Here is a 24348-nt window from a genome sequence, read left to right on the forward strand (position 1 = left end):
ATATTTGCGTATATACTGTATATTCTTTGGAAATTCGGTACATTCTTTGTCAATTTCTAGGTGATCCTGGAGAAAAAGGGATGGTGAGTCTTCCAGGTCAAGTACAGAAAGGAGAAAAAGGTGACCCCGGTGCCAGTGGAAATCCAGGTATGTACTAATGATGATACCTCCTTGTAGAACAAAGGAAAACGTTGAATCCTTGACATATTTTTCTTGTTTGCCTCAGTTTAAATTTAGTTGTTACAGCCCTGCAACATTAAAAGGTAGGTATTTGATTAATTAAATTCTTTTGCCTCTATTTAGTCTTCTTTCCCCTCCAACCTTCCAGAGGCAACTCTCATAAGGGTCCTTTAAGCAAACGGCGATAAGCACTAACACATGGTAAAACCCCCAATATGTGGACACTACCCATGTGCTAAAAAATAAATTTTATTTTCTGTCTGTGTGGTCAAGTCTGGGGCTAGAGATTAGCTATGTTTGCACCAATCAGCACAGCTACGTTGCTGCACGCTAGCTGATTAGCACATGATTGGCTCGTGATCCATTACGCCTACATAATGGGTGGTCTGTAGCACCTGAAATATCAATAATGCAAACACGGTATTTCTACTTTATGATGTGACTTTCTACACGGAGGAAAAAAGACCTCAAAAAACCCAGGGGTTCATATATTCTGAAAGCATCTATTTTGGAGGTTTAAAGGAACAGTGGAACACCGATTATCCAGACTAACCTCGGCAGAGAGCAATCTGGACAATCAAAAATCCGGATGATTGGACATTATTTTTTTGTTTTGTTTTTCAATAATAACTGTTAAAATATACCATCAGTGCTTTCCCCCCCCCCCCCCCCCCGACAAGAAAAGGCAGTGTTTCCCCTCCCTCCTTTCCCAGACTCCATCAACCCCCTCCCAAACCCAGTGGAAAGACCCCAGGCCTAACTTGTTTCTCTGGTAATCTAATGGCACGCTAAGGCAGGACTGATTCCCACTCGCTCTTGCTGGTGCTTTTTTTTTAGTGACAAAAATAGCTTCTGAGACTGCCACTGGAATTCTTGGCAGCTATTTTTGTCACTAAAAAAGCACGGGCAGGAGTGAGTGGGAATCTCTCCTGCCCCAGCACGCTGCTAGACCACCAGGGAAACAAGGTAGGCCTGGTGTCCTTCCTCTGGGTGCGGGAAGGGGGTTGATGGTGTCTTATGGGGAGAGAGGGGGAACGCTCTCTTCTCTTGTAGGGGACGTGCTGACAGTAGGCCTGGTGTCCTTCCTCTGGGTCTGGGAGGGGGGTTGATGGTGCCTGTTTAGGGAGGGAGGGGGAATGCTCTTTTCTCTTGTAGGGGGCACATTGACAGTAGAGGAAAGAACTCCCGGTTTGGGAGGAGGGGCTGTGCTGGTGGCAGAAGCAGAGAAGGAACACTAGTGGGAGGGAAGGTGATAGAAATGATACTTCGGGGGGGGGGGGGGGAGGGACTCAAATAGAAACTGAGACCCCCAAAGCAATCCAGATAATTGGACATCCAGATAATCAGTGTTCGGATAATCGATGTTCTACTGTATTATCATTGGTCAAGTATGAACTTCACCCACAATGTCAACAATTTAACTCCATCAGAAAGGACAGCTTTTTAATGTGACTCAAAGATGGACCCAGAATTTATCATTAAAAATGCTGATAAAGGGGGTGCAATTGTACTAATGTGTCTTTCAAAATACAATATATGAACACCTGGGGGTTTTTTAGGTCTTTTTTCCTCCGTTCAGAAAATCACATTATAAAGTAGAAATACTGTGTCTGCATTATTGATATTTCATGTGAGCAAGTTTAAAACAGATTTTTGTCTCCGGATGTTATACTAAGTTCGTTAGCAAGTGAACATTTGTACAAATAGAAAATCAGTCATTTTCCAGCTGCAGCAAAAGTGGCCTTAGCATGCAGGAAAGACCCACTAAGGCCACAGCTTTGTAAAAGGACCCCTTAATTTATAGCAGGAAGACCTCAGGAGACTAGCAGATGAAATTTAAAGTAGACAGAGAAGACCAACCCACATGAAAGCTACGTGTTCCTAGGTTCCACACTAGGAGCCATCACCCAGGCAAAGGATCTAAGTGAAGGACAACATGTTGAAATCTTCTCCTCAGTGTGCAATGGTGGCCAACAAAGAAGAGTGTTAGGAATTATTAGGAAAAGACTAGAAGAAAAAAATCCTATGTCTCTGTATTGCTCCATGGTGTGACCATCACTTGAGCACTGTGGCCCGGATGCACTAAAAATCGTTGTTCAGACTGTGTGAGTCGCCATGGGCCAATTATTTGTCCAATTTTAAAACGGCGATCGATACTCAAATGACTTCAACTGACTTCGCATGCAAATTAGTTTTGTGGAGGTCAGCCGTAATCCCACCACATCAGTCGTTGGAAAAGCAACTTTCACACATGTGCAGAGCCGGCAGGGGAAGTCCGAACAGCTGAATGGCAAGGTAAGCCCCATAGCAGCCTCTAGCCACTCTGCTGTTCAGAACAGGAAGACTTTTTATTTTTTAATGGCACAGATGTGCGTGTGTTACGCATGTGAGTGTCCAAAAACACACATTTCCTAGTCAGTTTCTCCTGAAGGACTTGCCGCCAGCATTGTATTCGAATTATACCTCAAATTCCTCACAGAATCTACCGCTGCTTTGACACAGACACAGGACCCTTGAGGAAGGCAATCTCTGCCGAAACACAGCCCGTATAGGGTCAAGGTTCAGTGTGTGTTTTTGTTACAATTTTCAATAAAACACTGTATTAATTTTTATCTCCAGGCTCCAAGTTTTGGTTCCATTTTGTGTGTTTTTGGATAATCCTGTTGTGTTGTGCAATCCTGGTCCTTTGCCTCAGGTGTGTGCCCTCTCAGCAGCACTTGTGGATTGTGTTACACACTCACAATACTAGTCCCCATAAAATAAAGGTTGTGCCGCCCCACCCCTCAACAATGGCCGTACCCCTAATGACGGCCACCCCCACCAATAGGCCCTGAAAAAAAGAGAGGCAAGAGGGATGCCCGCTCCCTTCTACCTTGGCCACCCAGAATCCCCACAGATATTTCAATCCCTCCTAGTGATGGCCCCCCTTTCCAACAACTTTTTAAAAATCTGTAGCATGGATGCCCACTCCCTCCTGCCTTGGCCACCCAGCCCCCCACACCCCTGACTTCCCAATATCTGGAACCCCCCACACCCCCACATGCTCCCTGACACCAAGGTCCCCCTTCTTACCCCTCCCACCACCCCACAAACAAGTGCCCAAGAGAAGGCCCTGGTGGGCTGGGGGGAGTCAAATCAGAACCACCCCCCCAGCTCAAGCATACACCCTCAAACCATGCTTGTACCTTGTAGAAATCTGGTTGATTTTTTTAAAGTTGCCATCATTGGGGGGGGGGGGTCCAGGAATGTATGGGGGTCTGGGTGGCTGAGGCAGGAGGGAGTGGACAATCTTCATGGGTGGGGTTCAGGAGTGTGGGGGTTTCAGGAGACCACAATCTTCATGGGTGAAATTCAGGAGGGTGGGGAGTCTGATTTTCTGAGGCGTGAGGAAGTGGGCATCCCTCCTGCATTTCTCCTTTTTTTCAGGGCACTATGTCAGACCTGTCAGGTAACATAGTCTAGACCTGTTGGTTTTTGGGGGCCATTAGAAGTAATCCCTATATTGTGTGCATTGCAAAACGATGTTAGGGCATCGATCGGTGGGTTGATTTTAATATTAATGACCTCATTTTAATACTAATGAGGTTGTTTGCATAACAGAGTCAGAGGCTGCAATGGACGCACGGAAAAGCACGCGGTGAGCCATTGTGTACATCGGTCGGTTAAATTCCATAGATTCTAAACTGGTTCAACCAGTTTAGCGATGATCTTTAGATGCACGGTAACTTTAGTGCATCCGGGCCTGTGTGCAATTCTGGTCATCACATCTCAAAAGCACAAAACCAGAGTGGAATTAGAACCACTACTTATCACTTCAATTGTGCTACTAGATGTACACAGCACTGGACATAAAACCACATATGAGACAGTGCCCGCTGAACAGAGCTTACAGTCTATTTAAGAGAGACAACAATAGTTTGGAGAGTTATTGTGGAAAGGAATAATAGGTACAGAGAAGGGTGACCAAAATGATTATGGCGATGGAATGGCTTCCATATTAAAAATGGCTAAAGATGTCATGGCTCTTCACTTTGGTGAAACGAAGGCTGAGGGGGAGGTACAATAGAGGTTTCTAAAATACCGAGTGGAGTGGAATGGATGTTTACTTTTTTAGAAAGTGTAAAAACTAGAGACACAACCATCACGATATTAAGTCCATAAAGTATTATTATTTTTTTTTTTTTTTAAGTATTTTTTTAAAGTATTATTAAGGTAGACCTTGGGAAAAGCCAGGGACTTAGCCTGGGTAAGTAGCATAGAATCTTGCTACTTTTGAGGATCCTGCCAAGTATTTGTCACTTGGATTGGCCACTGTTGGTAAGAGGATGCTGGGATAGATCAACCCTTGTTCTGACCCGGTATTGCAATTTTTATACTGTTATGTTGGTCTTTCTTTCTTTTAGGAATAGCAGGACTGCCGGGACTTCAGGGCCAAAAGGGAGAGGCAGGTAATATAACTAACTAGTTGTTTAGCCCGTTACATTAACGGGTGCTAGCAGCCCTTCTCCCTTACTTTTACCTCCTCCCTGTCCAGCAGCACCCCCCCCCCTTTCCCTGCTCCCCCCATATAGCAGTAGCCCTTCTCCTTTTATCTCCCCCTGTCCAACAGCACCCCCCCCCATTCCCTGCTCCCCCTGTCCAGCAGTAGCCCCAGGAAAAGAGTGAGGATCGCAAGACCAAAGCTTTTACTCCAATCCTCTTGATAGCTGACATCCAAGTAGGGGAAATCCACTCTCCCCACCTCCTTGCTCCTGCTGCACTTCCTCCTCAGCTATACACACGTACACACACACTTACATACAGTTCTCCGGCTCCTCACGCCCCTCCTCCACCTTCCGCTTCTTCGGCGGGGGCCAACGTATTATTTATTTTCTTTTGTTTTCTTTTATGTTAGCCGTAGACCTCCAGCACGGAAAAAACAGCACTACCGGCCAACTTAGTCCCCTTGACGCCCCCTTCCCGCGGTCCCAACAAACATCCTTACTCCAGCAGGGGCCGCAGCACTCTAAACACGCTGCTTCGCGGCCTGCTACTGCCCTGATTTGCTCTGCCCATGTCGGGCAGAGTAAATCAGGGCAGTAGCAGGCCGGGAAGCAGCGTGTTTAGAGTGCTGCGGCCCCTGCTGGAGTAAGGACGTTTGTCGGGACCGCAGGGCGGGAAGAGAAGAGGAGCGGCGGCAAGGGACTAAGGGAGTCGAAGGTAGGGTCGGATGGGAGGCTGAACAGGGGTTCGGGTGTGCCGGGGAGAGGAACGAAGACGCCGCCGACACCGACCGGCCAGAGAGAGAGAGATTCGCGCGCATGCACACTCCTACCTCAGGTGCCCTACATCTCACGGAAAACGGACGCACGCAGGTGGGAGTGCGCATGCGCGGCTTAGCGTTTTATTATATTAGATAAGTATCTGTTGTAGTAAGACACAAGAAACAAGAATAAGGCCTGGATTCTGTAACCAGTGGCGTGGTCGCTGTAAAAGCGGCTGACGATCGCGTGTCAATTTCCGGCACCAACCTCACTTCAGTGTTAGCCAGCGCCACAGTGGCGTTAGGCGGCCTAAGTGCCTACAGAGGTGCGATTCCGGCACTGATTTTTCTTAGGCTTTATGGAAACTAAGATAGCGAGAAGTTTCAATTATTTTTATAGACAAGGTATTCTATAAGACAGGTCCCATGTAACAAAAAGTCCTGTTTCTACCGTGTTTCCCCGAAATAAGACAGTGTCTTATATTCATTTGGGGCCCAAAAAAGGCACTAGGTCTTATTTTTGGGGTATGCACTTGATCATCTCTCCCTCCCTCTCCTTCAGCCCAATTCTTCCTCTTTTCTTTCTCTCCCCTACATGTGCAGCATCTCTCCTCCCCTCCCTCCCATCCCTTATGCAGCTTCTATCCATCCTTCCCTCCCTCCCTCCCATCCCTTGTACAGAACCCTGAGCACCCCCTCCCCCCCCGCCCATCATCATTAACGCGGCAGAGTGAAATCCCCGACGGACAAGGCCAAGCAGCCTGTTTAGAGTGCTGCAGGCCCGATGCTGCTTCGGTTGAAGGTAGGGCTCGCTCGCTGTCGGTGGGGAGGGAAGGATGGAGGGGACAGCAGGGGTTCAGCTGTGCGGTGGGGGGAGACCGGGTTGAAGAGTTGCCAACATATATTAAGACCTACCCTGAAAATGATGTTAGGGCTTATTTTCGGGGTAGGGCTTATTTTCGGGGAAACACGGTAGTAGTTGTTGAGATTTTTTAGCATTACTATGGTACTTTGCGTGTCTAAGGCTTTGAAAATGAGCCCTAGTGTGAAATAATACCAAATACTACAAATGTCACTCAGGACCTACAAAGCAATTGCACCATACAATAAGAGAAATAACTTCCATGAGTCACACAACAAGGACCTACCTAGGAAAAGATAGCACCACAAATACTGCAGTAGGTATTAAAACATCAATAACTCTATTGAAAAATCAAATAGGCCTGAATTAGCACAGATTGATCGTTGCAGAGTCAATGCTAACAGAAAACCATAGTTCTTTGGCACACACAGAACAGCGATACACCCTCACCCAGTATAGAATAAGTAACCACAAGCTAAAAATAGAAATATGTAGACAAAAGTAAACTGAACCCCCAAGAAACCAATTTCTATATACAGTACAACACCAGAGTGCATGAATCCCTGTACTACACAAGGGCTCCTTTTATTAAGCTGCGTTAGCGTTTTTAGCGCACGCAGAATTTTAGCACACGTTTAAACCCACGCTACACGGCTAGAACTAATGGCAGCTCAATGCTGGCGTTAAGGTCTAGCGTGTGGGGCAATTTAGCATGTGCTATTCTGCACGTTTAAAGCCTTACGCGGCTTAGTAAAGGAGCCCAAAATATTAAGATAGCGGATATAAATTTCATAAACAGACTTATTCCAACCACTACATTTACAAATTAACAAGTACAAATAAAACTTCACATGGAAAAATGATAACGCCGTTTTATTGGATGAAATACATTTTTCAGTTATCTTTCAGAGGCCAAAAACCTTCTTCCTCAGTTCAGGACAATATACTGCTTTTATAGTGTCCTGACCTGAGAATGTTAATCAAAACTGCATTACAATTAGTTCAATAAAAAGATGTCACCTTGTTTCTATTTTCTATTCATATTTATTAAATGCTTATTAACACAGCTATCACATTACTTTATCCTAAACTAAAATAAAATTATTTTTCTTCCTTTGTTACCTGGCTATTGGGTTTCCCAGTCTCTGGTTTCTGCTTTCCTCATCTTAACTCTCTTGCCAGAACTTTCTGTCCAATTGTCATTTTTCCTTTCTTCTCTTCTCCGTTTCCTTTTAGCTTTCTTCAATTTATTTTTCTTTCCTCTGTCCAGACTGAATTATTTCTTACTATCTAGTCTTCAATTTCCCTCCTTTACACTGTGTCTACCTTCAGCTTTCCACCTTTTCCCCTTACCCTGGTTCTTTTATTCCTCTTATTCCCCAGTGTCTCACTAACTCTAGTTTCTTTCTCACCACATTCCATCCAGCATCTACCATCTTTCTTTCCTTCATCCCTCTAGAATGTGTCCTCCTTCTCTTCCCACTTTTCTAGCCAGCTTCTGCCCTACTTCTTTTCGTCTTCCACCATGAATCTGACCCCTTCCATCCAAGCCTTTGCCCCCCCTCTCTGTTTCCCCTGTGCAGTGCCTACCTCCTCTCAGCCCCCCCTTCCCCCTCCAACACTCCTGCTGACTGCTTCTCTAACCCTCAACAGCAGTGCAAAACAAGTCACAGACACTGTGAGGTCAAATTCTTCATTCACATGGCTTCTGGCTATGCCTCAGAGCAAGAAGTGGCATCCATAATAATCCATAACAATAATACATTAAAACACAAATAATGTAAAACCATCCATAAAATAAGACAGTAGTTATATATCCTACCCATCAGCCTCTTAACATGAAAGAACCCCCACAAAATATACATCTAACACAAAGTTGCCACTCATTCTGACCTATCCCATTAGGTAGTCGGATATCAGCCACTTCTTAAATAGTGCAGTATTTGGCATTTGCCTTAGAGAAAGTGGTATATGATTCCATAGCACAAGTCCTGCCATAGAAAAGGACACTTACGAGTCTCCATGAGGCATACCTTAGCCAAATTAGCACAGACAACAAAGCTGTCTCCTCAGACCTCAATGGCTGCCACAGGTCAAGCAAGACAGGAGAGACGTCTCCACACTTCAAACATGACTCAAGAACAACAGTGGAGATGTTCAATAATACTGGTGTGCAAACTTTATCAATATGAGACATCTGTCTACTAAGTGCGTTGGCAGCCAGACTCACCCTGTGCGTCAGCTCAGAAGGAGAATTTTTTCGCATCAGATTTGAAAATTATGATGATCATATTACTATGTTGTTTTCTGCATCACTCTTTACATTGGACATCTCAGACCCCTGAGGAAGGAGTATTTCTCTGAAACACGGACCATGTAGGGTCCGTATTCCATTGTACTGTATATGAGAGCCATTTTTAAAGGAGTACAAATTTACATGGTTTTTTTTAAATAAAGATTCCTGTCCTTTTACATTCCCATTTGTAGTTTATGATTTTTCTTTGAACTCATTCAAATCTCTGGTCCTGCATTAAAGTATCTTTCTTTGTGGTTGCAATTGCAGGGGCTCCAGGACAAGAGGGGTTGAAAGGAGACCAGGGAAACACAGGTAAAAGTGCTTTCATAAGAATCTGCTGATGCTTCATTTTTGAAAAATGAACAATTTTAGAGATGGAATATTTTAAAATTATTTCATTGGAATACTTCCATGGGTGGAGGGGGTGGAAAGGAATTAAGTGGACTAGTGAAGGAATGTGAAACAGGAAATGACATTCTTACAGGAAATGACATCATATTCTTACAGGAAATGACATCAAAAGCAGGAAGAGCATTATTTAATTACTGGAGCTCTGAAAAGGACTATCCAAACAATGTAGAGAATGACATGGAGACAAATTTTTCCCCAACCCCGCAGGAACTCAATTTCCCGATCCCGTCTCCGCGAGTTTTGTCGCTGTCCCTGCCCCATTCCTGTAAGCTCTGTCTTAACCGCACTAGCCTCAAACAGTTATGATTTTTAAAGTGTTTGAGGCTTGTGCAGGTGAGGACAGAGCTTTCAGGAATGGGGCAAGGACAGGACAGGATGGGGAAAAATTTTGTCCCCGTGTCATTCTCTAATCCAAAGTCCCAATGCATTGTATTGCACAGTACTTATAAAAGCTGTGATTTTAATGAGTAAATGAAGCATTATCTGCTGTAAGCCTCATGTGAGTCACTGAAATGTTTCAATTTTGTATACTGGCTTATTTTAAAGTCAAAGCAAAATAAGTTGATAATTCTTGATAATAATATGATAAATGTTATCAGGTGATATGGGGCCAGCAGGAGTAAAGGGAAACAAGGTGACCAGGGTATCACTGGACCAAAGGTGATCGTGGAGTAAAGGAGAAGAACAGGAATCAGAGGGCTTACAGGTAAGATCTCATTTTTCTTATGGACTTGAGTGAAACTGAATATTTCTTACTTAGTCTTATAGCCGTTACATTAACGGGTGCTAGAATATATGTGTGTGTGTCTGTCTTTAATTCTTTCTCTCTCTCTGTCTCTCCTTTGCGCTTTCTGTCTTTCTTTTTCCTTGGCTGTCCACCACCACCCTTGCCTGCTCCCCTGTCCATTCTCCCCTTCCTTTTACCTACCCTGTCCTGCAGTAGGCCTCCCTTCCCCTTTTTCCCCCCTGGGACACTGAATGGTACATCTTTATGTAAATACTTGAAATTGATTTCTCATTCCCTGCAGCCCCTCCCTGTCTGTCCAGTCTAGTCTCTCTATTCTTGTTCCCTTCACCTATTCCCCTTCCTTCTATCTTGCAGATCTCTCTCTACCTCCTTCTTCCTCTCCCCTAGACCACAGTCGTCAGTTTGGTACTTCTCTGAAATATCAATGCTCGGATGCCGGTGGTACCACCTCCCACCCGCCACACTCGCGCTCGGTCCTCCTTGTGGGGGGTGCAGCGGGGAACGCGGGAAGTTCATAAGGGCAGAGTGGGAAGGGGGGGAAGTGAAGGCTCACGAACGGGTGAGTGAGCCGGCGTCGGTTTGCGTTTGTTCCTTTATGGCAGCCTCGGTCAGCATTAGGGTTTCGCACGGCCGCCAGCGGTAGACATAATACTTTCGGATCAAGCCGCCACGGCCTACTCCAGCAGCTGCCGCTCCGCACTGCCTTTGCACCGCCTTTCGCCTCGAGAGCAGGGAAGGCCAGACCGTAAGCCGCACATGCGCACTTCCTAGCTACAGCTCACGGAAAATGGACGCACGCATAGGAAGTGCGCATGCGCGGCTTACCGTTTTATTATATTAGATGACTTGTAATCGCATCCCATGCAGAATTTCATGAGGCTGTGGAGTATAGAGAAGGTACTAGTGACCTGGATTGGCCACCGTGAGAACAGGCTACTGGGCTTGATGAACCATTGGTCTGACCCAGTAAGGCTATTCTTATGTTCTTTTGTACTACCAAGTGAATTCTCAATAGGTCATAATAGTCATACTGGGTAAGAGCAAACGTCCATCTAGCCCAGAATCTTGTTTCTAACACTGGTCAGTCCAGGTCCCAAGTACCTGGCAAAAACTCAAATAGTAGCAACATTCCATGCTACCAATCCCAGGGCAAGCAGTCGCTTCTCTCATGTATGTCTCAAGAGCAGACTATGGACTTTTCCTCCAGGAAATTGTCCAAGCCTTTTTTAAACATTAACTGCTCTTACACATCCTCTGGCAACACGTTTCAGAGCTTAACTATTCTGTGAGTGAAAAAAATATTTCCTCCTATTGGTTTTTTAAAGTATTTCTTTTGAAACTTCATTGAGTGTTCCCTGATCTTTGTAATTATATTACGTTATATTATTTATTTAAAAAATTATATACCGCATAACTGTGCGGTTTACAAAATTACATACAAATTAACTTAGGCTCCATAAACGATAATTGATCATGTTTCAACAAAACAAACACAGACAAACGTTCACAGACAGTAGCATTCATCCTACCAGGATTAAAGTCGTAAAATCTCAAGAAGGCATTAACAGCCCCGGGAAGGGTTTTTTTTTTTTAAACCATTTTTATACTTTAATATCACTTAATATTCCATCAAGTCTCATTCACATCAAATATCCCTCCTCCCACATCCCCAACATTTGTCTTTAACATAAGAAAACATAAAGTAAACCCCCCCACCCCAACTTGGACGTGTATGTTCAAAAAGAAAAACTAATATTCATTCTTTACAATATTTTGTTAATGGCTCCCAATACATCCTGAAATTTCTTTAAATTCCCCTGTTGTAGGGCTATTACCCGTTCCATTTTTAAAGATGTGACATAAAGAATTCCACCAAAAACTGTAATTCAGCCAGTCCCAATTTTTTTCCAGTTTTTCATAATATGCTGTATGGCAACCCCTGTCATTAATGAGCAAAAGTTTATTATTATTAAAAGATATTTGGCTCTTGGCCCTCGTTGATGTACAAATAACAAGTATCATACGATAATGCCATCGGATTTTCAAAAAAATTATTTATTTGACCCCAAATTGATTTCCAAAAGCACAATATCAATGGACAATAGAATAGTAAATGATCCATTGTCCCAGCTTCGAGATGACAGTGCCAGCATCTATTAGACTTTGAACTATCTAAGTTCTGTAAATGAACTGGGGTCCAAAATGCTCCATGTAATTAAAAAAAACCAAGTTTGTCTCATAGATGCCGACACTGTGCATCTCATCCTCCAAGCCCAAATTCGTGGCCATTGAGATGCAGTAATTTGATGCTTTATCTCAATGCTCCAAATGTCACGCAGACCAGTCTTTGGTTTCTTAATCAATAATCCAGATATTAATTTGACATCCTAGCCCTCTAACTTCCTTCTCCCTCTGACCCTCATCAAGCCCTTACCTTGTAGTTCCTTTCTCATTACAACTCCTGTAAACCGTAGCCAAGCTCCACAACCATGGAGATGGTGCGGTATATAAACCTAAGGTTTTAGTTTAGTTTAGTTTAGTTTAATATACCACTGAGCGGCCCTGGTGTCCCAGGAAGTCCACCTGAAAATATAAGACTGGCAAGCTATATTGATTTTCAAATTTCTCACTCAGGGAACCCCCTCCTGAAAGGAGGCAAGGGAAGACCTTAACATAGAAAGCAAAAGCACAGGAAGGCATTGACAAATAGCTGCGTTTTTCAACATTTTCTTGAAATTCGTCCTCCCAGCACAAAATTGCAAAATTCCAGGCAGCGCTTCTCAGAGCTCAGCGCCTGCCACAGACAGCACTGAACAGTCATTTTTGATCAAGTATGCATCAGTTCACTTGTGCCCATTCTACACCACTAGATTCTACATATGGGGCTGAAAAATTGTCACAAAAAGAATGGGCGAAAGGTGCTATTCAATCAATAGCGCTCCGAGTTGGGCACCATTTACAGAACAGCATTTAGCAGCGGAATCTGCAACCCAATTTTTGGGCATGAAGACTTTCCAATGGAAACCTGGTGTAAATCCTCGCACCTAAATTAGGTGTGGATCTGCCTTATTCGGTAACGCTGCCTGCAAATTCCAGGAATGCTCCTGACCCGCCCATGCTCCTCCCATGGCCCCGCCCCCTGTTGGCACTTTTGCGGGTGTATGTACTTCCAAGCGAAAGTGCTAGTATTCTGTTCATTTACATATGTTAGGGATGCATAAGCATGAGCATCTAGATCAGTGTATCGCAAACTGAGTGCCGCGGCATACGATGCGTTGCCCACGAGATTTCAGGTGTGGTACGAGATGCCGGGGAGGAGGAAGAGGTGCCAGTGCCGGCTGACTGCCTACAGGATGTGCCTTTTCCCTTACAGCACCCCCCACTGGTGGCTCAGGGCCTCCGCGCATGCGCGGACATCAACTGGACGACATCATGCATGCGTGTGATGTCATCATGGCGATATCCGTGCTCCTCTGGGCACCCTCGAGCCGTAAGCCGCGGTTTAGTGTGCCGCGGCTCGTAAAGTTTGCGAGACACTGGTCTAGATTTTGAGATTGCCCTCATCATATCACCCCATACTTCCAAATACTCCACTGGTTGCCGGTGGAATCCAGAATACTCTTCAAGCTTGCCTGCATCCGCTACAAAGCGGTTTTTGGGATGCTACCAACTTACCTCGCCTCCCAATTCTTCCTCAACTGCCCTAATAAGAGCTCTCACAGAATAAATCTCTTTAATTACCCATCTCTGAAATTATGTCACTACAAGAAGTTCCTTGACAGAATGCTATCATTCCAGGCAGCCAAACTGAACACATGGCTCGTAAAACCCACACTCGAGGCCGCGTCCTACGCTGACTTCAGAAAATCACTGAAGACTCGTCTCTTTAACACAATTTGAGTTCTCTTCCATTGACAGTTCTGTATCCCTGAAAGTTCTTTCTCTCTCCATTACCCCCTTACCCCCATTGCATGTATATTGTTGTAAACCTCTCTTATTCTCATTGCATGCATCTTCTTGTAAACTGCCCCGAGCTCATGTATCCTGCCTGTTGTAAACCGCTCTGTTCTTCTGTATCCTGCTGTAATCATTTGTTGCTTGTTGCAAACATCTCGTATTCTCATTGCATATATCTTCTTGCAAACCGCTCTGAACGGTGTCAGGACAAAAGCGCGCCGGGACAAAGGCGCGCGCAGACAATTGAGCGCAGCGTGGAGGCGCACGCCGCAGAAATTACTGTTTTTAGGGCTCTGACGGGGGTGTGGGGGGGGAACCCCCCCACTTTACTTAATAGAGATCACGCCGCGTTGTGGGGGCGTTGTGGGGGGTTTGGGGGTTGTAACCCCCCACATTTTACTGAAAACTTCACTTTTTCCCTGTTTTTAGGGAAAAAGTTAAGTTTACAGTAAAATGTGGGGGGTTACAACCCCCAAACCCCCCCCCCCACAACGCCGGCGCGATCTCTATTAAGTAAACTGTGGGGGCTCCCCAACAAAACCCCCCGTTGGAGCTCCTAAAAACAGTAATTTTCTTCGGCGCGCGCCTCTGTCTTGCGCTCAGTTGTCGGCGCGCACCTTTGTCTTTCGCGGTGTTGTCTATGAACCGCTCTAAACTTATATATCTTGTTCTAAACATATGTTTTTTGTTGTAATCATCACATACTCTCATTGCATGAATCTTGTTGTAAACCGCTTTGAACTTATGGTATAGCGGTATATAAGAAATAAAATTATTATTATTATTATCATGGGCTCAATATCGCTACAATCCAGATAATTCCTCCAGTCGCTGCTGAATATTCCAATTTTGTTTAACTACCTTAGGCTGTGTGAGTCCATTTTCAGCGCACACAGAACTGCTGAGAACAAAACCCAAATAATTTCTACTCGCAGCTGATTTTGAAAAGGCAACGCTATAGTCGCACTTACAGTTCCTAATTGCTATTTTCATCATCTTTCTTAAGCAAACACAAACATGGATTTTATGCTGCAACATGTGGACTGTGTTTATTTCTGTCTGACGCAGGACCTCCAGGAGTACAAGGAGTTAAAGGTGAAAAGGGGGAGCCAGGTAAGGAAAAATGGGTTTCTGCATCATCTTTGTGTACATCAGCGTCCCGCAAACTTTGTAGAACCACGGCACACTAAACATAGTGGCCGCGGCTCGTGGCATCCGGAAGGGTCGATGTTTGCGCATGCGCAAAGGCCCTCCAGATGGGCCCTGAGCTGCCAGTGGGGGGGGGGGGGGGCGGATGCTGGCAAGGAAGACGCGCAAAGAGAAGGAGAGGTGCTGGCATTGGCTGATTGCCTATAGGATGTGCCCTTTGCCGCGTGAGGCAGTCTCTCCTCCTCCCCAGCATCTCGCAGCACACCTGAAATCTTAGGCGGCACAAAGTTTGCAATACTGGCGTATATTTTGACTTGGGATGTCACCTTCTCTATACTATTGTTACGCCTAGTGAAAGAAAATAAAAAGACACTTGAGGGGAAGGGGGAGGGAAAGGGAATGAGTGCAAGGGGGAGGAAGCAGGCACAAAGGAAGGGATGGGGGAGTGAATGCAGTGGGGAGGGAACAGAGAGAGGGGGGAAAGTACAGAGAGGAGAAAGGAAAAAAAACATGGGGCGGGAGGGTTGAGAACCCTCCCCGAAAGAGATCCTAATCACCTTCACACTGTATCACAAACAACCTGACACCCTATATACATTGCACCCCTATAAGAATTCCTTACAAACACATGTCCCCAACGCATCCCCACCCCACCATCAAGCACAACCCTCCAGTATCTCCTGGACACTGCAAACTTTTGGAGGAATTCTCCACAGACACCCTGCCAGATGCATTTTATAATGTCTCCTGCCATGGTGACCCTCACTTAGATATCACCGAGTCTGTGGATGAAGGGAAAACGTGCCATGGTGACTCACTATAAAATGATCATTTCCAATCACACCAACCCACTAAGAAGGAATGTGGCAATTAGCTAGATAAAGTCCTTCCTTGATAAAGTGAGAAAAAGCAAACGGCCAAAAACATATGCTGGATTTGCAGTCGTATCAAATCATCAAATAATAATTATTATTATTATTGTGTGAACAGCAGCATCCAAATACAAGATTTTGTGACTTATATTTTTTGGCACATTATATCTTTCACTGTGATTAGCATTATGGGAGTAGGTCCAGGGATGTTTCACAAGAGAATCCCTTTGGGTATACAAAGTGGCAACATTGCCTTCAAGGTTTTAGCTGTCGCAAATTTTGAAAACTGAAGGACACTCCCTTTACACATTATTATTATTATTGTTTGTGGTTTTGATACGATTGCGAATCCAGCATATGTTTTTGTTCCATTTGCTTTTCTCACTTTATGAAGGAAGGACTTTTTCTAGATACCTTAAAACCTTGGATTGCAAGTAACTTGGTTTGCAAGTGTTTTGCAAGATAAGGAAAACATTTCATTATATTTTAACTTGATATACAAGCAAGCAATGTCTTGCAATGCAAGTACATACAGTATACACACATTACAAATGAGCCGTTGGTTCATCTCTCTCTGACGCTGCAGGAGTGCAGTGACTGTTCTAAACGAGCGAGGTCTTGCAATACGAGTACATACAGTATACACGCGTCACATCATCACAACTGAGCCAATAGTTCTTCTCTCTCTGACGCTGCGGGAGTGTAATGACTGTTTTAAACGAGCGAGGTCTTGCAATACGAGTACATACAGTATACACGCGTCACATCATCACAGCTGAGCCGTTGGTTCATCTCTCTCTGACGCTGCGGGAGTGCAGTGGACTGTTCTAAACGAGCGAGGTCTTGCAATACGAGTACATACAGTATACACGCGTCACATCATCACAGCTGAGCCGTTGGTTCATCTCTCTCTGACGCTGCGGGAGTGCAGTGACTGTTCTAAACGAGCGAGGTCTTGCAATACGAGTACATATAGTATACACGCGTCACATCATCACAGCTGAGCCGTTGGTTCATCTCTCTCTGACGCTGCAGGAGTGCAGTGACTGTTCTAAATGAGCGAGGTCTTGCAATACGAGTACATACAGTATACACGCGTCACATCATCACAGCTGAGCCGTTGGTTCATCTCATCTCTGACGCTGCAGGAGTGCAGTGACTGTTCTAAACGAGCGAGGTCTTGCAATTACGAGTACATACAGTATACACGCGTCACATCATCACAGCTGAGCCGTTTGGTTCATCTCTCTCTGACGCTGCGGAGAGTGCAGTGACTGTTCTAAACGAGCGAGGTCTTGCAATACGAGTACATATAGTATACACGCGTCACATCATCACAGCTGAGCCGTTGGTTCATCTCTCTCTGACGCTGCGGGAGTGCAGTGACTGTTCTAAACGAGCGAGGTCTTGCAATACGAGTACATACAGTATACACGCGTCACATCATCACAGCTGAGCCGTTGGTTCATCTCTCTCTGACGCTGCAGGAGTGCAGTGGACTGTTCTAAACGAGCGAAGGTCTTGTAATACGAGTACATACAGTATACACGCGTCACATCATCACAGCTGAGCCGTTGGTTCATCTCTCTCTGATGCTGCAGGAGTGTAGTGACTGTTCTAAACGAGTGAGGTCTTGCAATACAGGTACGTATAGTATTTTGTATTAAAGTTTTTGGGTTGTGGAACGAATCGTCTGAGTTTCCATTATTTCCTATGGGGAAATTTGCTTTGATATACGAGTACTTTGGATTACAAGCAATGCTTCTGGATACGAATTATGCTCGCAAACCAAGGTTTTGACTGTATTGCCGTACAAAACCACGCCTTTCTTAACTTGTCTATTGATAGGTTTCACGCATTAAAATGTCCCTCTTCTTTACCATAGCCTCCACCAGCAGCAGCAGCAGTATTGTGAGGCTCGTAGGACAGCCTAATAGAGGCCGAGTAGAAATTTTGTACAGCGAACATTGGGGAACAATCTGCGATGATGAATGGGACATCAAGGATGCAACTGTTGTATGCCGAATGCTGGGATATTCCCGTGCACTAGATGCCTTCACTGCAAAAGGAGGTAAGTCCAGAAATGGAGGCTGTCTGAGGTGTGATACAATAATGTTCTTTCCAGGTAGGGTCACCAGATGTGCGGATTTCCCCTGGACATGTCCCCCTTTTCGAGGACATGTCTGGGGGTCCAGACGGCTTTTCAAAACCCGATACTTTGTCCGAGTTTTGACAACATCTGCAATGTGGTGATGTCACGCGCATGCGTGCATTTGTGCGAGGCCATCACGTCACACCGGCGCATGCGCAGACGCCCTCCCGACAAGCGACCAGGCTGGGGTAGGAATGGGTCTTGACTCGGGTGGAACGGGGTGGACTGACAGGGATCTGGACCCACGGGCAATAAGGCTCCTGTGCCCCCACCCCACCCCTGGCCTGGGCAATAAGTCTTCTGAGCTGCTCCCACAATACCTTCTTTCTTTACCAGTGAAAAGTTGTGGTGGCTACGTTAGTCCACTCTTCAAAACAAAACCATAAAGGAAAAAAATAATAGCCTTTTCTATTGGACTAACATAATGTAGTTTATGATTAGCTTTCGAAGGTAACCCATTCTTCCTCAGATCAGATTGTTTCTTTACCAGAATGGTAGCAATTCCATTCAACTGTCTTCCACAGAGCTCACGGCCTGCTCTCTGCTGTGTCCCGCCCTTGACAAAGTAGGAAGTTACATCAGAAGGGGGTGGGACGAGTTGAGAGCAGGTCATGAGCTCGGTAGCAGACAGCTGGAAGGAAGCACGGGCTCCCCAACTGCTCTGGGCCGTCGGCTACTTCTTTGTTGCCAGTATGGTCAGTCTACCCCTGATTCTTTATTTGTTTATTTTGGACCTGGCTTCTCAGCTTCTTCAGAATCTTCTCAAACAAATCTTCCCTGCAAGCCTTCATTCAGTTACTTGTTGGAGGTTTCCATTTTTTTTCCCCCATTCAGTTGCTGTAATAACAAGCCTCTAATTTATTTATTTTAAATCTTTATTTATTTTCAAGCCAAAAAGAAGTGCAACATATTATACAATCATTTACACTTTAACAGCACTTAAATTCACTCAGAATTGTATTCTATGACAAATACATATATCATCCCCCCCTTCTACTTATCCCAAAATTTGTGCTCAAAATTTTAAAAAAATATTCCCACCCACCCTGGACGTGTATTATCAACAGGGGACAATCAACAATCACTTCTTACAGAATTTTGTCAATGGCTCCCAAATATCCATAAACTTCGTATTATGTCTGTTGTATGGCCACCATACGTTCCATTTAAAAAATGTGACATTGAGATTCCCACCAAAAAGTATAATTTAATCGATCCCAGTTTTTCCAGTTCCTCAAAATAAGTTGTATGGCAACTCCTGTCATCATAAAGAAAAGTTTGTTATTCCGAGCAGATATTTGGCTTTTAGCCCTCTTAATTTACCAAATAGGATGGTATCGTACGTCAGTGCCACTGGATTTTCCAATATTTTGTTCACTTGATCCCAGATGGATCTCCAAAATGTAACTATCAAGGGACAATAGTACAATAGATGATCCAATGTCCCAACTTTGAGACGACAGTGCCAGCATCTATTAGACTTGGAACTATCTCATTTCTGTAATCGAACAGGGGTCCAAAATGCTCTATGTAACAAGAAAAACCATGTTTGGCTCATAGATGCCGTCGCCGTACATCTCACCCTCCAAGTCCAAATTCATGGCCATTGAAACGCAGTAATCTGATGCTTTATTTCAATGCTCCAAATGTCACGATGACCAGTCTTTGGTTTCTTATTCAAAAATTCAAATATTAATTTATTATTTTCTATTTAACAAACTTTCCTAATGAATTATGTGTCCTATTAATGTGCTTCAGCCCTGCTGTTGACACTACCTCCCAGGGTGATTATACCTAATTGACTTCTCTGCTGAGACTCAGAGCTCCGGGTCAGTGCAAATTCCATAGCCAAATTTATTTGAGGGGGAGTAATGCTTAGCCCATGGCAGTAAGTAGCTTGTAAGCTGCTCCCAGCTGGAGGCTAAACTAGCCTTGTGTGAATCCCAGCATTAATTCAGAGTATAAAGTTGGAACAGTCATATATCTGACCTAACTTAATGCACTCAGTGGACTGAATATTGCTACCAACTAAGATCTGGCTCTGCCCCCGAGCCACCCGTAACCTAGTCAGTTAGGGAATGGCTGATTAGTAACGATATTCAGGAGTAGTACACAATTAAGCACAATTAAATATTGATTACCAGCCAGCTCTATGGGATTTAGCTGGGCAGGAATCTCTCCTTACCAGTTAAACCTTTTGGAATACTGACTCCCTTCTACTTTGCTGCATCCTATGCCAGGAACAAACTGCCTGACTCGATATGTGAGGCTCCGTCACTGACAGTATTCAAATCCAGGCTCAAAGTTCAATTCTTTGAAACTGCCTTCATTTCCAAACTCCAACCCACCTGCTAAGCACCAATATCTGTCTTATTCCCTCTGTATTCCCCCACCTGAGCACAGTGTGTTGATGCACCTTCTTGTCCATTGTGTCTGTCTTGACTAGATTGTAAGCTCTTTTGAGCATGGACTGTCTCTTCTGTGTTTTGATGTACAGCACTGCGTATGTCTAATAGCATTATAGAAATGATTAGTAGTAGTACTCTTTGGGGATTCCACATGGAATGTTGCTACTCTTTGGGGATTCTGCATGGAATATCTGGATTTTCAAAAGGCGTTTGACAAAGTTCTACATGAACGACTACTTCAGAAAATTGCAAGCCATGGAATATAAGGTGAAATACTCACGTGGATTAAAAACTGGCTGGAGCATAGGAAACAGAGAGTGGGGATAAATGGACAATACTCGGACTGGATGAGCGTCACCAGTGGGGTGCTGCAGGGCTCGGTGCTTGGACCTGTGCTCTTCAACATCTTTATAAATGATCTGAACATTGGTACGACGAGTGAGGTGATTAAATTTGCGGACGATACGAAGTTGTTCAGAGAAGTGAAGACACAGGGGGATTGTGAAGATCTGCCACATGACATAATCAGGCTTGAGGAATGGGCATCAACATGGCAGATGAGTTTCAATGTGGATAAGTGTAAAGTGATGCATGTAGGTAACAAAAATCTCATACACGAATACAGGATGTCTGGGGCTGTACTTGGAGAGGCCTCCCAGAAAAGAGACTTAGAAGGACACAGTACTACTCGAAAGGGTCCACAGAAGAGAGACTAAGATTGTTAAGGGGCTGGAGGAGTTGCCGTACAGTGAAAGATTTGAGAAACTGGGTCTTTTCTCCCTCGAACAGAGGAGATTGAGAGGGTACATGATCGAAACATTCAAGGTACTGAAGGGAATAGACTTAGTGGATAAGGACAGGTTGTTCACCCTCTCCAAGGTAGGGAGAACGAGAGGGCACTCTCTAAAGTTGAAAGGGGATAGATTCCGTATGAACGTAAGGAAGTTCTTCTTCACCCAGAAAGTGGTAGAAAACTGGAACGCTCTTCCATAGTAACATAGTAACATAGTAGATGACGGCAGATAAAGACCCGAATGGTCCATCCAGTCTGCCCAACCTGATTCATTTTAAATTTTTTTTTTTTTTCTTCTTAGCTATTTCTGGGCGAGAATCCAAAGCTTTACCCGGTACTGTGCTTCCAACTGCCGAAATCTCTGTTAAGACTTACTCCAGCCCATCTACACCCTCCCAGCCATTGAAGCCCTCCCCTGCCCATCCTCCACCAAACGGCCATACACAGACACAGACCGTACAAGTCTGCCCAGTAACTGGCCTAGTTCAATATTTAATATTATTTTCTGATTCTAAATCTTCTGTGTTCATCCCACGCTTCTTTGAACTCAGTCACAGTTTTACTCTCCACCACCTCTCTCGGGAGCGCATTCCAGGCATCCACCACCCTCTCCGTAAAGTAGAATTTCCTAACATTGCCCCTGAATCTACCACCCCTCAACCTCAAATTATGTCCTCTGGTTTTACCATTTTCCTTTCTCTGGAAAAGATTTTGTTCTACATTAATACCCTTTAAGTATTTGAACGTCTGAATCATATCTCCCCTGTCTCTCCTTTCCTCTAGGGTATACATATTCAGGGCTTCCAGTCTCTCCTCATACGTCTTCTGGCGCAAGCCTCCTATCATTTTCGTCGCCCTCCTCTGGACCGCCTCAAGTCTTCTTACATCTTTCGCCAGATACGGTCTCCAAAACTGAACACAATACTCCAAGTGGGGCCTCACCAATGACCTGTACAGGGGCATCAACACCTTCTTCCTTCTACTGACTACGCCTCTCTTTATATAGCCCAGAATCCTTCTGGTAGCAGCCACTGCCTTGTCACACTGTTTTTTCGCCTTTAGATCTTCGGACACTATCACCCCAAGGTCCCTCTCCCCGTCCGTGCATATCAGCTTCTCTCCTCCCAGCATATACGGTTCCTTCCTATTATTAATCCCCAAATGCATTACTCTGCATTTCTTTGCATTGAATTTTAGTTGCCAGGCATTAGACCATTCCTCTAACTTTTGCAGATCCTTTTTCATATTTTCCACTCCCTCTTCGGTGTCTACTCTGTTACAAATCTTGGTATCATCTGCAAAAAGGCACACTTTTCCTTCTAACCCTTCAGCTATGTCACTTACATACATATTGAACAGGATTGGCCCCAGCACCGAACCCTGAGGGACTCCACTAGTCACCTTTCCTTCCTTCGAGCGACTTCCATTAACCACCACCCTCTGGCGTCTGTCCGACAGCCAGTTTCTGACCCAGTTCACCACTTTGGGTCCTAACTTCAGCCCTTCAAGTTTGTTCAACAGCCTCCTATGAGGAACTGTATCAAAGGCTTTGCTGAAATCCAAGTAAATTACATCTAGCATATGTCCTCGATCCAGCTCTCTGGTCACCCAATCAAAAAATTCAATCAGGTTCGTTTGGCACGATTTACCTTTTGTAAAGCCATGTTGCTTCGGATCCTGTAACCCATTAGATTCAAGGAAATACACTATCCTTTCTTTCAGCAACACTTCCATTATTTTTCCAACAACTGAAGTGAGGCTCACCGGCCTGTAGTTTCCTGCTTCATCCCTGTGACCACTTTTATGAATAGGGACCACATCCGCTCTCCTCCAATCCCCAGGAATCACTCCCATCTCCAGAGATTTGTTGAACAAGTCTTTAATAGGACTCGCCAGAACCTCTCTGAGCTCCGGAGGCTGTTATAGGTGAAAACACCCTCCAGGGATTCAAGACAAAGTTAGACAAGTTCTTGCTGAACCAGAACGTATGCAGGTAGAGCTAGTCTCAATTAGGGCGCTGGTCTTTGACCAGAGGGCCGCCGCGTGAGCAGACTGCTGGGCACGATGGACCACTGGTCTGACCCAGCAGCGGCAATTCTTATGTTCTTATGAATGTTGCTATTCTTTGGGGATTCTGCTTGAAATGTTGCTACTCTTTGGGGATTCTGCATGGAATGCTGCTACTCTTTGGGGATTCTGCATGGAATGTTGCTACTCTTTGGGGATTCTGCTTGGAATGCTTCCACTCTTTGGGGATTCCGCATGGAATGTTGCCACTCTTTGGGGATTCTGCTTGGAATGCTTCCACTCTTTGGGGATTCCGCATGGAATGTTGCCACTCTTTGGGGATTCTGCTTGGAATCTTGCTACTCCCTTGTAATTCCTCCACCTGAGCACAGTGTATTGATGCCCTTTTCTGTCCGGTTTGTCTGTCTTGACTAGATTGTAAGCTCTTTAGAGCAGGGACTATCTCTGTGTTTTGATGTATAGCACTGCATATGTCTAGTAGCGCTATAGAAATGATTAATAGTAGTTGTAGTACTGTTCCACCCACCCCAATTATCTCCAAAGGTTGTTCTATCCTCATTCACGTCCTCCTCTCAGAAGCTCTCTTCATTCAATAGTTCTTCCACTCTTCTCTCCTCCAAGAAGAGGTTATTCTCCCATTCTCACCCCGCCTTTAAAAGATAGTCCCTCCTTCCAGATGCTCTTTCCGCCTCCCAAGCTCTTACACCTTCTCATCCCTTCTCTCTTTCTCAGCACCGGGTCTGAACACATACGACAGATACCTGCCCTTCTGATCCTCCTCTTCACTTCCAGGACCAGAAGCAGAAGGCAAATTTAATTGCAGGTTAGGGTTTAAGCCACAGGGAATCTAACACAACTGTACACAGAATTATAAATTTTCAGTATGATCTGTCTTATAAATCTTCAACATCTGCTGGTTAAACGGCAATTTCTTGTCAGAAATAACTACTGGACATTTTTAGGGTTACCATATTTCAATCCAGAAAACCCCAGAGACATGACCCTGCCCTGTTCCGCCTCCCGCTCCATCCTGTTCTACCCAGCCCTGCCCAGTTCCACCTACAGACTCGCCCCCCACAAAGCCTCCTCTGTTCCCCGATGATCTCTGGCTGCATCTGGAGGGTCTGGAGCATGCACGGCTGTGTATGACGTCATCCACGCATGCTCAGAGGCCCTCCAGATGCAGCCGGAGCTTGTTGGGGCTTTCCATAACCCAGACAAATGCAGGGTTTTGGAAAGTCCATCCTGGA

General features: G+C 44.8%; 1 protein-coding gene across 1 annotated transcript in view; it reads left to right on the forward strand.

Moving 5' to 3' along the window:
* The window catches only part of MARCO (macrophage receptor with collagenous structure), a 54487-nt gene that overhangs the window by 26169 nt on the left and 3970 nt on the right, over positions 1–24348 (forward strand). Inside the window, exons 7-12 of the mRNA XM_033947104.1 lie at positions 61–147; positions 4584–4628; positions 8848–8892; positions 9591–9697; positions 14765–14809; positions 17603–17788. Coding sequence (XP_033802995.1) covers positions 61–147; positions 4584–4628; positions 8848–8892; positions 9591–9655 — 242 coding nt within the window. The 3' untranslated portion in view covers positions 9656–9697; positions 14765–14809; positions 17603–17788. The remainder of the gene's footprint in view (positions 1–60; positions 148–4583; positions 4629–8847; positions 8893–9590; positions 9698–14764; positions 14810–17602; positions 17789–24348) is intronic.

Source organism: Geotrypetes seraphini, chromosome 5, assembly GCF_902459505.1.
Source record: "Geotrypetes seraphini chromosome 5, aGeoSer1.1, whole genome shotgun sequence".
NCBI lineage: Eukaryota > Metazoa > Chordata > Amphibia > Gymnophiona > Dermophiidae > Geotrypetes > Geotrypetes seraphini.